General features: G+C 37.1%; 1 protein-coding gene across 1 annotated transcript in view; it reads left to right on the forward strand.

Moving 5' to 3' along the window:
- The first annotated feature begins 704 nt into the window (after positions 1-704).
- Positions 705-14,077, forward strand: part of CFAP69 (cilia and flagella associated protein 69) — a 53,783-nt gene continuing 40,410 nt past the window's right edge. Inside the window, 13 exon segments of the mRNA XM_074535814.1 lie at positions 705-977; positions 1,384-1,446; positions 2,690-2,755; positions 3,809-3,918; positions 5,827-5,903; positions 6,648-6,746; positions 8,577-8,726; positions 8,851-9,028; positions 9,767-9,887; positions 11,791-11,839; positions 11,925-12,046; positions 12,523-12,739; positions 13,610-13,774. Coding sequence (XP_074391915.1) covers positions 720-977; positions 1,384-1,446; positions 2,690-2,755; positions 3,809-3,918; positions 5,827-5,903; positions 6,648-6,746; positions 8,577-8,726; positions 8,851-9,028; positions 9,767-9,887; positions 11,791-11,839; positions 11,925-12,046; positions 12,523-12,739; positions 13,610-13,774 — 1,675 coding nt within the window. The 5' untranslated portion in view covers positions 705-719.

Below are 14,077 nucleotides of genomic sequence, written 5' to 3' on the forward strand. Positions count from 1 at the left end.
GTCTTTTCCCTTTGATGAAAAGAGAATTCTATAGCATGTGTGAGTACTAAATATGAGATGCACCTTATTTTTGTAGAAGGCAAGTATGAAATGGGAAGAGTGTAGCATGCAAGCTGGGAAAAATGAAAATAAGGACTGTGTTGGTTATAGTTGGAGCCATAAAGTTGTCTTTCTTGATTGTTATCAATCACTTATTTTCATATAAAAGCTAGCTGTTTAAAACTCGAGACATGTTAGCATTTAATAAATTTCACATATTCAAATATTTGTTTGGAATCATTGTAGTTAATTATTCGTCAGTGAAAACCGAGGCTGGCACTCAAAGATCCGGGATATGTGCATATCCAATGTGATGTATGTGGAACTTGCCCCAGGTGTGTCCAGATCCCAGGAATGGCAGCTGAAGTGAGCAGTCCAGTAGAGTACCTGAGAGCACACTGAGCGCTGAATCTCAGCTGTCAACTAAACCTCAAACAGCTGCTCACTGTTTGCTAGTAGAAGATACCTGCATCCTCTCACTCTTCTCTCCCGGCTTTTATTACTTTTTTGTATCAGTCTATGCACAGAAAAGATTACTTTTGCCATTTTCCCCGCTGCCAGGCTGCCCCAGTCTGGGGTTTGTCGTGGTGACATCTCATGGAGGGTTTTTTCACGATTACTTGTTATGGACCCACCGGCCTCTTCCCTTCCAGCTGCCCAGCATATAGACGGGGTGGGGAATGGTTTTCTCACAGACAGCAGCCCGCGAAGTGCCATTTCTGGCCGGGGGGCGGAGAGCCGCAGCAGCGGCAGAAGGGCCGGGCCGCGGCACCGCTCCCATGGCAACGGCCGGGCCGTGCTGCCGCCGCGGCGGAGCCGCCATGGCCTCGCTGGCCGCGGCCGAGCCCCCCGCCCCACGGGCGGCCTCCCGCTCCCCGGGGCTCGGCCCCTCTCGCAGCGGCAGTGAGAGGCGCTCGAACGCTGCGGACCCCGCTCAGGTGAGCTCTTCCGCGGGCAGGGGCACCTCCAGCCCCGGTGCTGGCCCGATCCCTGCCCTGTGCCCTGCCCTGCCCTGTGCCCTGTGCCCTGCCCTGTGCCCTGCGCCGTACCCTGTGCCCTGCCCTGTGCCTTGCCCTGCCCAGCCCTACCCTGTGCCCCGTCCTGCCCAGCCCTGCCCAGCCCTGCCCTGTGCCCTGCCCAGCCCTGCCCTGTGCCCTGCCCTGTGCCCTGTGCACTGTGCCCTGCTCTTCCCTGCTGTCTTTCTCGTGCTGAGAACAAACCCCGATGTGTGCTTGAATTTACCCATCCCTGAGCAAATTCATGTTGGTTTAACGCAGCTATTTCACATTTTAAACGCCTTAAAAACAACATTTAATAAAAAAGTTACAAGCGTTGCTTTTTCAGGATGCACAGTCGAGGTCAGTGGATTTGAATCACGTCATCGCACTACTCGGAGATTCGGGCTCAGTAAGTAACCCTGCTTCCTCGCTGTCTCTGTTACACACATGGTAATGGGGTTTTGACAAATTTTTTGTTCAGTTACTTTAACACCCACCCTGAATAAACTCAGATGGGTTTATTATATCCAACACAAGTGGCTGGAGCTACAGAGCACAATGAGTATTTCTTCTGATTTTTGAAGGCATGAGCATTCAAAAACCAGACATGCAGAATTTCTAGCATATTTTAGAATTTTAGAGTATTGAAACCTATAGCTGGGAAATAGATGTACACAGAACCTTATTAAAAGTATGCCATGAATTTATGTAATTGCCCAAGTTAACTGCTAACAGTTCTCCAGGGAGATGATTTTAAATGAAGGTGAAATATACAAAGGTCAGTGTTGAAGAATAAATACAACTGCCTACGCATACAGGAGTAGCATCATATCTCATGGGCTTTCACAGATGACTTTTAGCCTCCACAAGATGATTTGGCAGATTAAACTCACTAAGCCATCAAATAATTTTGATCCAAAATATGGATAATTTATGCTTCTTAAACAAGGACCTGATTAAACCTAGCACATTTTAAATTAATGCCCCACAGAGAAGTAGTTATTTCTTACCCTCTTCCCCTTTTTTATTACAGAGCTGATATAATAAACTTACTGAATGAAGGAAAACTGCCAGATGTTATTGTTTACTGCTTCTGTAGATATGATATGTAGATATGATAAAATTCCTGTAGGATTCTGGGCTTGTAGAGTCCTGAAACAACTTCCTGGCCTGCCTGAAGTTGCAGGTGCTCAGGAGAGCTGAAATGAAAGCTGCACATCACTGACACAGCCTGACATGTCCTCACTTCAGTTGTTTTCAGCTTTGAATTTGAAGGCTGTTTTCCTAGTGGTGTAGAGCACTCTAAGCCACTTAGATCTACACGCTTACACATTTATGTTGTGTGTAACATAGGTTTGGTTTTCTTAGCTGCTTTACAAAGAATCACAAAGAATTTAAGAGAAAGAGTCAGCACGTTTGAACAGGAGTTTTTGAAAACCTCTTCAGTTACAGCAGAACAGACTTCATACTTAGAAATGAGGCTTCATCATAGAGTTAATCCTGCTTCAAAGCACTTTGAGAATTTTGTTGTGTCTTGTAAACTTTCAAATCTGGTTTCCACTTTCATTTAAACTTAAAGGGGGATAAACATAATCATTTAAGGTTCTTGGGCAAACTGCAATTAAAACCGGTTTTTCATTCTTTTATTTAAGAAAGATTTGGAAAAAGAGCAGCTGAAAACTCTGAAGAACGTAGTCAAGCATTTTGAAAATGGATTTGTATCCTTTTTGCCACTTTAGAATTCTAAAGTCATGGTGTTTTCTGTATGGTAAGAGTCTGACTTTTCAGTAAAGTATTTGATGCTGTAATGTGCTTCCCTGTGGAGAATAGGGATATACATTCTCATCACTGGCCTCCTTGTGTGCACACAGCCAAGGTTGGCAGATTGACAAGATTCTTGGATATTAGATTCATTTGTCACAAATTTCAATAGAAGGTTCTCACCTCTACAGTGGCTGAAAGTGTCCAAAATGTAACTGGTGTACTTTAAACTCAGAACAGAAAAGCATAATAATTGCCACTACCTAAAAAACAGCAGATAAAATAGCAAGATAAAAGAGACTTCCAGTAAGGAGATGTTTTAAAGAAAAATGAAGACTAATTTATCTGAAACCTTCTTTCATATTTAGAGTACAAACTGAAAGATTCCAATAATGAGAAGTACTAAGGAGGGTGTTGGTATGTGGAAAAATATTATTAATTTCATACAGTTCAGATAACTGCACAGTGATTTAAGGCATCACATTACAACTGAGTTGTGTACTGCAAGGCTCTTTCTGTGAGTCATTGGATTGGTAGTAACTTCTCAGTCTCAATTCAGCCTTGATTTTGTGCCGCTACCCTTAAATTAAGTAATCTCCATATGTATTTGGGTCCAGATTTTCAAATTTCAGTTAGTCACTTGGGACTAGAGGAGAAAGCAATTCAAATATCACAAGGCTGTCTCAGAATTTAGGTAGGTAAATCTGACATTGTGATGTAAAAGCTTTTCATCCTCCATTTTTAGAAATTTAGTGCTGAGCTTCCAGTGAGTTCAGCTGAGAAGACACCTAAATCAGATTTGCAAAAGTTGTACTTATGTAAAAGTAGGGCTGCTTCGAAAAGCCTAAGTATTGACTCACATACTTCTTTTAAAACACCTAACTTTGTAAATATTGGTCTTCTATTTTCTTGGCTGTGTGTTTGAAGTGTGATGAGCTTTCAGTTTTCAGCTTTTTCTGCTGATTCATAGTGGTACAGATGATTTTATTTCCTTAATTTTACGTTAAAAGCCCCTTAAGGATATTGCACAAATTACTGACGTTCTTAACCTGTGTGCAGACAAAATGTATGAGCAAGAAGCTTTCACTGAGCCTTTATGTGAACTTATTAAACTGTTTGGGTAAGTACCTCAGCCCCTCTTTTAGAGATTTAAATACTACTTATTAACAGGTTTATATATTTTCTAAGGAAACTGTCATATTCATGCAGCATTTACCTACAAAGCACCTTGTAACTGCAAGGTATCCATTGTATCATCATTTTTATCAAATGTCTTTTACTTGTGTGCAGTTTCTGGTGGCATGGATGAGGATCCTATTTTAACAGTTCAGCCTCTGTGCAGTTAGATGTTACAGAATTCAAAAGTGCTTTGTACTGGGCCCCAGCTTGCTTGCAAGTGAGGTTCCCCAGGGTCTCTTATTGCCCAGGTCAATCTGGGACTGCTGGCCTCAAAGGATTCAGCAGCTGAGTGGTACCAAGGTGTGTTTTGCTGTTTCAGACAAGCTCTTAAGTGAGTTTAAAAACTTAGGGTGACACAAAGACACTCTAATACCTGAAGGTAAGCATTACAAAATGACAAGCCATATTACAGGAGAGAGTGAATGTCAACAGGATTTATATTTATTTTTAAAATGTATTGCATGAACTTTTGGGCATCTTTGTTGTCATACTGTATTTCAAGTAATCTGTAGAATAGAATTTAGGTGTTATCCACACTTGTCAGATTTTTCCTCTTCAATAATTCAGTCAAGTTATTTATGCTATGCTAGAAGCTACAGTTACTCCTGTATTTAATTTCATCTCAGGAGAATAAGGAAGAAAAAAAAAGCCTGTGCATAGTAAAACAGATATTCAGATAAATTTTTACACAGCTTCCTCTCAACTGTTAGGTTTAATAAACACAGAACTTCTCAGCTGAATCTTTGAGTTTCCTCAGCACCCTGAGATGTACTGTTTTTCTTTGCTGCCACACAGTGGGGAATGAGGAGGTACATCATGGAGTTTAATTGTCTTTGGTGTTTGCTAGAAGCATGACAAAACTGAGAATGAGTGTATAAAGTCGATAAAATGTTTCTGTGAGATTTTTCCTCTTTTAGAGCAGTTCAGTACTAATTGTGGTTTCTGCAATGAATATATTTTGGAAAATTGCACCCTTGGGTTTTGCTTTAATTTCTGTACTATGGAAATTCCACCACAATTCACTACTACTTCATATGACAGAGAAGCCTTTTTTAGGACTCAGTTTCAGATACATTAATTTCCCCAGTAAAATAGTAAAATAGTCCACTCTTTTGTAGCTGCTTCTGTTTACCTGTCTTCTTCCCACTTTCTTTTTTTCCAATGTCTTTTTTCTTCCTCCCCTGCCTCTCCCAGCATTTATTTCATTGTTTGTTCTTTCCTTCCTTTTCCTCTGGTAGTGTTTACGGAGGTAAACTTACTGGAAAGCTGCTTCCACAGTATGTACTGCAGAGACCATAGCATAATATTGTAATGTTTACTGTTAGACAGTTTTTAGCACTTACATGTTTATGTCCTGAGTATTTTGAATATGTTATTGAGTATTTATTAATATCCTGTTTTCTAAAAGAAATTTGTTACTGTGCTGTTTGGAGTCCATTTATTGGGTTTACTTTTATCCATTTCAAGAAGTCTTGCCCAGAGATAGCATCCCTTTTTTCCACCTCTGCACATGTCTATGCATAGCCTAGCTCTGTAATAGCCTGATAGTGCCTAGGTTCTAGAATTTAGTCTTCCACATTTAAATTACATTTGTTTATTCATCATATCTTGTTGCATCATATTTGAATTATTAAAATGTTATCTATGAACATGTGCCACTAATTACCAACATGTAATTGCAGATTATGAAGCTTTCAGTGTAGAATCAGCATTGCAAAGAGTGCATTCATCCTAGAAAATGTGTCCTTATCTGAAAAAATTGTCAAGGAAGAAGAGAAGAGCTACTGAACTTTTCTGGTGACTTCATTAACTATTACATAGTTGTAATATTTTTAATTTCATTTTGCAGGTTACCATTTCAAAAAAGGAAATCATCTGATGAAGCAAACTATTCCGTTGAAGTTTCACAATCCATTACACAACTGGGTGAGTGTAACCTGATACGCCACAATAAAATTATTATTATGCCACAATAAAATCAACTGTATTATTAGCATGATTTTAATTTATTGTTACTCCTTAGTAAATGTAGGTAATTCCTTTAAATTATTCATTCAATCCTCTGTGTTTTTTCATGTTAGAGACAATTTTTACTTTGCTCTGCAGCTAACCTGAAGATTAGCCTGCAGAATTACCTGTTTGCCCATGTCAAAAGCTACATGAGAAAATGTTATCAGTGCACATGAAGAAGTAAATGTGTATATAGCCTGTTCCATTTCATTTTGATCTGAGAAATGGGGGTGTAAATGCTGAAACCTGGGATGCCAGGAACATGTATCCTTCTTGCTTCTATGCTCCCTTTATTTCATATCATATCTGCTTAGAAGAGTTTCTAATGGCTTAGTAGTGATGACAACAGCTTAGTGTAGTAGGTTAGTAGCTTTCCTCAGAATTCCCCAACTTCGGGAATACCATCCAGTGCTGTATAAGTGTCTGTAGCCATAAAGCAGAGAAGGTAACTTTTTGATTAAGCTTAGGTTACTCCTCTAAGATGCCTTTGTCCTCTCCAGTGTGGGAGTCTCTGCCTCTTGAATATTTTATAATGAACTTTGCATGAAATTACGGATTTGTAGGTAATACTAAGTGCTGTAAAAAGAAGAACACAGTGTTAAGAATACTTTCTGAGAAGTTATAAAGTCTGTTAATTACATTTATTTCTCTTTCTGACAGGTTACTTGATGAGCATACAAAGCTCTCAGGTTAGAATACAAATCTGTAAGAGTGTTGTTAATTTTTTTAATACGGAGCTACCAGGAAAACTACTTTCAGGTAAAGCAGGCTGTTTTTATTTTTAATGATCCCAACTATTTTGAAATGCCTCTTTTAATTAGCTATTGATTAGTTTTTCTTTATAACTATGGTTACTGTATCTCATATATTAAATATATAACATTGGCAAATATATAATTAAGATATTTTTATAGAGGTGCATATTCTAAATCTGAAATAAGTTCATCAATGTACAAGGAATTAATTTTTGCACTTACAAAATTATCGTAAAATAGCATCCAGAAAATGTGAAGTGATACAAGATCTCTGAAATCTGGGTAATGGAGGGGAAAAAAAAAAGTAGTTGAGATCAGAATTATAAGAAGGGAAATGTAGTTTTCAGGTTTTTATATGTAGCCTGGAGAGAAGAAGCTCTGCTTTCACTTGTGTTGTGAGGGATAGATCTGAATCCATTTAAATTTGGTTGAGTTCATATTATATGGACACATTTGATCATGGGTTTGAATAAATGGTGTGATTTATCTCTGCAGAAGGAGGCATGATCAGAATCCACCATTATAGAATTCCTTTGACTCTTAGGATGGTGCCAGAGACTGTGGTCAGGTGAAGTCAGTCATGGATCCCTCCCAGAGGGGCACAGCATCCCCTGCTCTGAGACTGCACTGTCTCTAGAGGCAGCCAACCTCAAGGGAATATTGCCACAGTGTGGCTCGGGAGGGCAGGTCAGGGAGCATGCTTGATGTCAGTGTGCTCCCCTGCTATGTTCCTGCAGTGGGATGCTAATCCTGTGCCCTTTTACAAGTTGTCATCTATTTCAGGAGGCCTAAAGAAGCTGCTGCTACTACAACCCTTTCAAAATTCTAGAAATGGGAAAGCATCCAAATCTGTTTTTACCTTACAAACAAAACTCAAATCCTGCACGTAGCTATGTATGCATTTGGTTCTGTATCTGTAAATAATTCCATCAGGGTAAATGAATGTTATTGAGCAATTTTGTTTCTTCTTCCAATTTAGAAAATAGGATATGTTATCTTGAAATGAACAATGTGTTTCATTCTAATTTTTTAAGTCAAATATTTCATCTCTAAGCATATATGTACATCTTGCCAAAGTCTGACCCTGCAGAGTTCTCTTATCTGTAAAATGATATCAACTTTGAGCCTATCAGAGTGTGCGCTTAGTTAAACCTCATTTCACCATGTGAATTATCTGTATTTATCAATTTGTACTTTATGAAATTTGATATATATATATATATATATAGTGTGTATATATACATATATATGTATTTAAGCTGCTTAAAATAAGCTTTGCTCTTGTGAGTGATCATAGTATGAGAATAAACATGAATTTATTTTCTCCATGCTTCACCTTCCCCATAATTTAGTAATGAAATACAGATTTGCATATGCATGGACAAAAGTAAAAACATAGACACATTAGAAAGTCAAGCGTGTAAATCAAGGTTTGGATTCACCTATTTTAAGTAATATGATGAGAGAATGCAATAATTCTCTAGTCACCAGGCTACTGAAGAGAACTAGGTTATGACTGAAGAAAGTTTTTCACTTCTATAGCCCTGCTTTTACTTTCATTGTCTAAATTCTAAGCAAGTAATTTGTTTCTATAGCATTGAAATCTGCTTGGGAGTGAGTCAGTTGGATGTTTTATAGGCACTATTCAGATATAAGAAAAGCAGCTCTTGTGTATTGGATTGTTTTTCTTAACTGTTTGAAATATGATATGTGATTTTCAATCCTTTCTTTAAAAAGTATGAACAGTTTATGAAGTAACCAAAATTCTGGGGTTTTACTGCATTTAATTTTACTGCAATTTACTGCATTTTAATTAATGCTACTGTATGTACAGGTTACCAGCCAACAAGTCCAAACTATAAAATCCGGATGGCTGAAATAGGAGGATTAGCAGAAATTCTTGTTTTGTCACTAACGTTAGTTGAAAATCAACTTACTGAGAAGTTGTGGGTACTTAAAGCTCTCCAGCATCTTTCCATCTCTGGTTAGTACAAACTGTTCTTTCAATAATCTTATTACAATTGATCTTAAATCATTTGTTCTCTGAACATGCCTGACACAATTACTGACCTATACAGAATTAATTACTCTGATTTATGTAATTTCAGGAGAAAGCTGTGAACAAATGGTGAACGTCCAAGGAGCCAGGAGGCTTTGTTTGTGTCTGAATGGTGCTGATCCCTCAGGACAGCTGCTGTTCCGTTCCTCAGATATCCTGTGGAACCTGCTAGAAAAAGTCTCAAAAGAAGAAGTTGTTAATCAGCTCAGAAGCTTGGAATGTGTACAGTAAGTACAGGGAGCATTTAATGAATTAATTTTGTCATTGTGGAGACATCTGGAGCATTCTGTTGTGTAGCATTTTGTTGGAAATTAACTGATAGAAATTCAAATGGATCTCTGATTACATCCTCATTTCAGTATTAAAATAGTAGTTGCTGTTACAGGGCAAGAACAAGGTGCTATGCTGCATAGTGCAGGAGGAATAGCTCTATCTATTGCTTTGTACAATGGAAGAGTTAAGTGCATCATTTTGAGGCTCCCACGTTAGGCATAACAGGCCAGTATTCCTTCACTATTGAAGTGCTGATGTTACAAAATTACAAGGAATTTCTATGCCATCATATACAAGTTTTATTTCTAGATCCTCTTCTGGTGTAAATAACAGGTTCTTCCTTAGTGAGTTAGACTGTTTTAACTATTTAAGATTAGGCTATTCCTTCTCAATAATCATTCAGCAATGTCCAGTTCCACATTTAGAAAATACTGTGTGTTTATATTAATTAGTTAAAACACAAACAGTGGAAGATGCAATTTTTACTATATGCATCTTGCATCTACAAATAAATGTGATGTCTAGTGGTACCCAAAGGAATCCACTTCTGAATAAAGTTCTAAGCTATTTCTCTTGTAGTTAAACCCTAAGGCTTTGAAAAGTATGATGCTGAATGAGGATTCATATATGTGGAGCTATCCAACATTAGAATATCAAAGAAAAAGGTAAAATGCATTTCTTTTTCTTTTTAGTGCTTTGAAAGAAGCGTTTGTAGAGCTGGTGTGTGGCTTCCGGCACTGCGATCACCAGCTGCGGAATGACCTCTTGGTGATTGCCACCTTACTAGCTGAAAGCCCTGCAGTGCCTCTGATTGTAAGGATTTAGAGTTGTATTCCAGACACTAATAGCTTCTTCTTTGCTTTTAGAAGCTTGGTATTCTTCTCCATTTGAGTTCTAACATTTATTTATCCTGTGTCTCCAGTGCTTTTTTCTTTCTTGGATTTGCTGAGCAAGAAAACATTTTTTCTTTCTGTAGTTGTCTTTACCTCAAAGAGACTTAAAATCTGTAGGTAATTAGCCCAGAATACTATCAACTTCATTTAATTCTTAGAAAATCACATTAACATTATCTATGTGCAAAATTTAATGTTAATTCTTGTATTCTTGTATGGATTCTTAAATATGCCATTCTCCTAAAAAGAGTTTTGCACTAAATCTCATTTTTTGTTTGAAGATGTAAGCTATATTCAGATGACTGAAATCCAATGTGTGCCTCATAACTGGGAACAAGAAGGATGTGCAAAACTCAGCTCAGGAGCTCTAAGATTCTGAGAAAATAATTAGGTCCAGTTAATAAGAGGCACATAAATTCTTTTAAAGACTACGACACATAATGCACTACCATGACTTGCCTGAAATGTAGATGATTCATTCTTTTGTAACATTGCAGAATTTTTATGAGAAACTTGCAGAGAAATTAACTCTATATAGAGGTTAATATTGCTTTAGTCTCTTGTTTTACATTTGAGATTTACAGGTTCAAATGAAGTTGGGACATACAGACTGAATAATTAAGCAATCAGATCCCTGTGGATTAATTGGCTGTTCAGGAATATATTACTTTCCTGTTGAAGAAAAGTTTACCAATTGGCTGTATTACTAAATGAAGATTACAGACTTTTCATTCAAGCTTTTCATTTAACACCAACTAGTATGAAATGTCTGTTACACAATTGCAGCAACATATTGAATATCTAAAATATTCAAATTATCTGGCTGTAGAAACAGGGCATTTTATTCCTACAAAGTAAGTAAACCAGATATGTATTTTTAATTCCTTTTAATAAAAGGAAGAAAAATTGTTTCTATGCAAAGAAAATATTAAAATAATTTAATTTAGGTTTTTTACTCTCAGCCTGCCTAGAGATTTTGCAAGGTATAAATATAAGGTGGAAAAAACATTAACATTACTATTTAATACTGCCTTACAGATAATACTATGGCAATTCGCTTCAGAATGTTCCCTTTTCTTCTTAATATACTATCCAAGCAACTTCAGAAAAGTTAGTCTTATATTTTATATAGTTCACGAATGTGCACGGGAGTCTGAACTTTTGAAAAGGAAAAGTTTTCTCATCATGAGCAAACTGTAAAATTTATGTAAAGTTCATATTGATATTATTATCTTTGTCTTAGGAAAAAACCTGTTTGCTAATTGCTTACCTCAGAAACAACTCTCCTTTGCCTCTAATGTGCTGCAGAGACACCTCCTGGCTTTGGTCCTATCCATAGTTATATTAGACATTATTGTCCTTCTGTTAGCTCTCTGGGAGCTGTGATTTACAAGATTTTATTTCTGAGCTTTTCATATGTAGTATTGCTAAATTCTTCTTCCCCATACATGCAGTTTTCATAGGCACTGATGACCCTGATGTAAAACATGACCAAATGCATTTTAACAAACAGCTCTAAAAACACTGAGAATATTTTTTGTGTTAGATTATAGTAGTGAATACAAATGTTTGGGACTTCCCCACAGAAGTTCAGACTTGTACTGAATGAAGCATGGGTTTAACTAATTGTACCCTTAGGACTGCAGTTAGTTATTGTTGTATAATGTCCAAATGGTTGTTCAATTCTTTGATAAAATTCTGTTTATTCTGCCATAGGATACATTAAATTCTGTGTTCTGAAGAAAAAAGTCAAGCCAAAATTAAATCATAAGTCTTAATTTCACTGCAATTTAATTAATGTGTGTTTTTTGAATGCCTATTAGGAAAGTGGATTTGCAAAGATCTTAATAGTACTTGCAACATGTACTGAAGGTAAGAGATTCCGTAGTGCATAATTACACATTTTTTGCATTCAATTATGATTTTTTTTGTAACTTGTCTACCATTTCCATCATAGTTAAACTTCCCAATCCTTTGGTAAAAGGTTTTAAACTTACCTACTCCTACGAGGATTTTGAGATGAAGAAGTTATTATTTAATATAATAGGAATCTTATCTAAAGACCCATCTTCTGCGCAGGTGAGTTGTAACAGAACAGAAATAATATATTTTTTTTAAAAAAGAAAAAAGAATCACGAGAATATTACTTATCTCTCCATCTACCATAGTACAGTACACTGAAATTCTCTGTTCTCCAAATCAAGAATTAATACATAGCTTCAGACCAAGCCCTGCTGTTGAAAAGTAGCATACAATTTGTATTTTAGAAAGTTACAAACTTAGACCATGATAGGGAAATTGCTGACAAGTGACTGCAGAGCATTGTTGAAATACACCTGAAGAATATAATAAAATTTAGCAAACCACAATCTCTGGGAAAGCTACAGAATATAAAAAGAGTTTGCCTGTACTTGTAGTGTTCATGACATATTTTCTCAATTAAAATTTAATTTTGTTATTGTAGGACAGATAAAGTTGACTCACCCTTCAGTTTTTTCTTATTTGCATGTGAAACCTGTAAACTGTCTCTCTTTTTCTTTGTCTGGACACTGCAGCTCTTCAGTGAAAATCATGTGATCCCAGCTTTGCTTTACTATGTAAAACAAAATCAAAGGTCTGCATTTCCTGACTGGTCTGCTGCCCAATATGAAGAATTACAGCTTCATGCACTTGCTGTTTTAGCTTCAGTGGCTCCTGTGTTAGTAGACAAATACTTGTCCTGCCAAGCGAATACTTTTCTCCTTGTGTTTCTAGAATGGTGTATAAGCCAAGGTCAGTGGGTTCTCATGGCTTTCACACACAGGTAACCTCAAAACAGTTCAGCTGAATCTACTTTTCTTAACAGGAAAGGAAAATGTAAAACTCATGATGTCAGAATGGTTCTTTTTCATAGGCCACCTAAGAAACAAATGTTTCCAAAAACAAACAAACTTTTTTTTTCCTATTGAAGGATGAGCTGGTGCCCCTCTCCCTGTGTACCACTATATTGATATTCCTTCAGACAAACACCTCTGCTGTCTGTGTTTTAAGTGAGCCAGGCCCTTCCCTTGTGGCAAGAAGTCCAAGCAGGAATTCCTGCCATGAGACAGGGCATGTTAACTCAGAGTCGTACATGGTGAGACAGGTTCCAGACTACAGCTGGCTTCTGGGCATCAGATAAGAGTGTGGGCTAAGCAAAAATAGAACTAAGTGCACTCAGTGTTCCTGCCCAGATTTCTAAGGATAGGTATTTTTCATCATAAAATTGGTATGTCTTCCTAGCTCTCCTAAGAAATTTCCTAAGAAATTTTTAATTGGGTTGAATGGAGATCAAAAGGTGGATATTAAATGTCATGCCAAACATAACATTTTGAGTTTGTAAAACTGCTCATGAACCTACTAAGGGTAAAAAAATGTGTAATAATTTTAAATGTTCACCAAAATGTTACCTTTCTTATGCATGTAAAAAGTGTAGTTCTAAACAAAAAGGCTTATTTCTAGATGGTTTTAAACAAGAATAATTTCTAACTTCAGCAGGGTTTGGGGGTTTTTGATGTTGTGTTTTGGGTTTTTTGGGGTTTGTTTTGTTTTATTTTTTCTGAGCGCATTCTTCTGAACGTAGATTGTGTGCCAAAACCAGCATTGGTTGTGATTGCTCCACAGATCCTTTCTTTGGTCGAGGTAACAGTTTCCATGGAACAGGCGGTCGTGGCACCAAACTCGCGCAAATGCGCTACAGCCTCCGAGTTCTGAGATCTGTTGTGGCCCTTTATAATGATGCTGTGAACAGTAACTTGTGTGACCAGGGAGCAATTAGCCAGCTACTGGGTAAAGCACAATTTGTATTGCTGTTCTTTAATTAGTACATTTCTGTTGACACTGAGAATGTTCATGTGTTTTTGTGTGCTGTGTTTTTAGTGTGTCCTTCAACAGCTGAAAAACTAAAAAATCCTCAACCAATTAATCCAAGATGTAACTGATTTGATGTTAATTTTTTTTTTTCATTTCAATACACATGGAATGAGATAAGCAAACCAGACAGTTTTAAAAGTCTAGATGTTTAATTTCAGAGCAAAAGCTGCCCCTTCTCACTTTATGTTACTGCATTTGGTAGATCTTGTTTTTGTTGTG

Source organism: Zonotrichia albicollis, chromosome 1 (genome assembly GCF_047830755.1).
Source record: "Zonotrichia albicollis isolate bZonAlb1 chromosome 1, bZonAlb1.hap1, whole genome shotgun sequence".
NCBI lineage: Eukaryota > Metazoa > Chordata > Aves > Passeriformes > Passerellidae > Zonotrichia > Zonotrichia albicollis.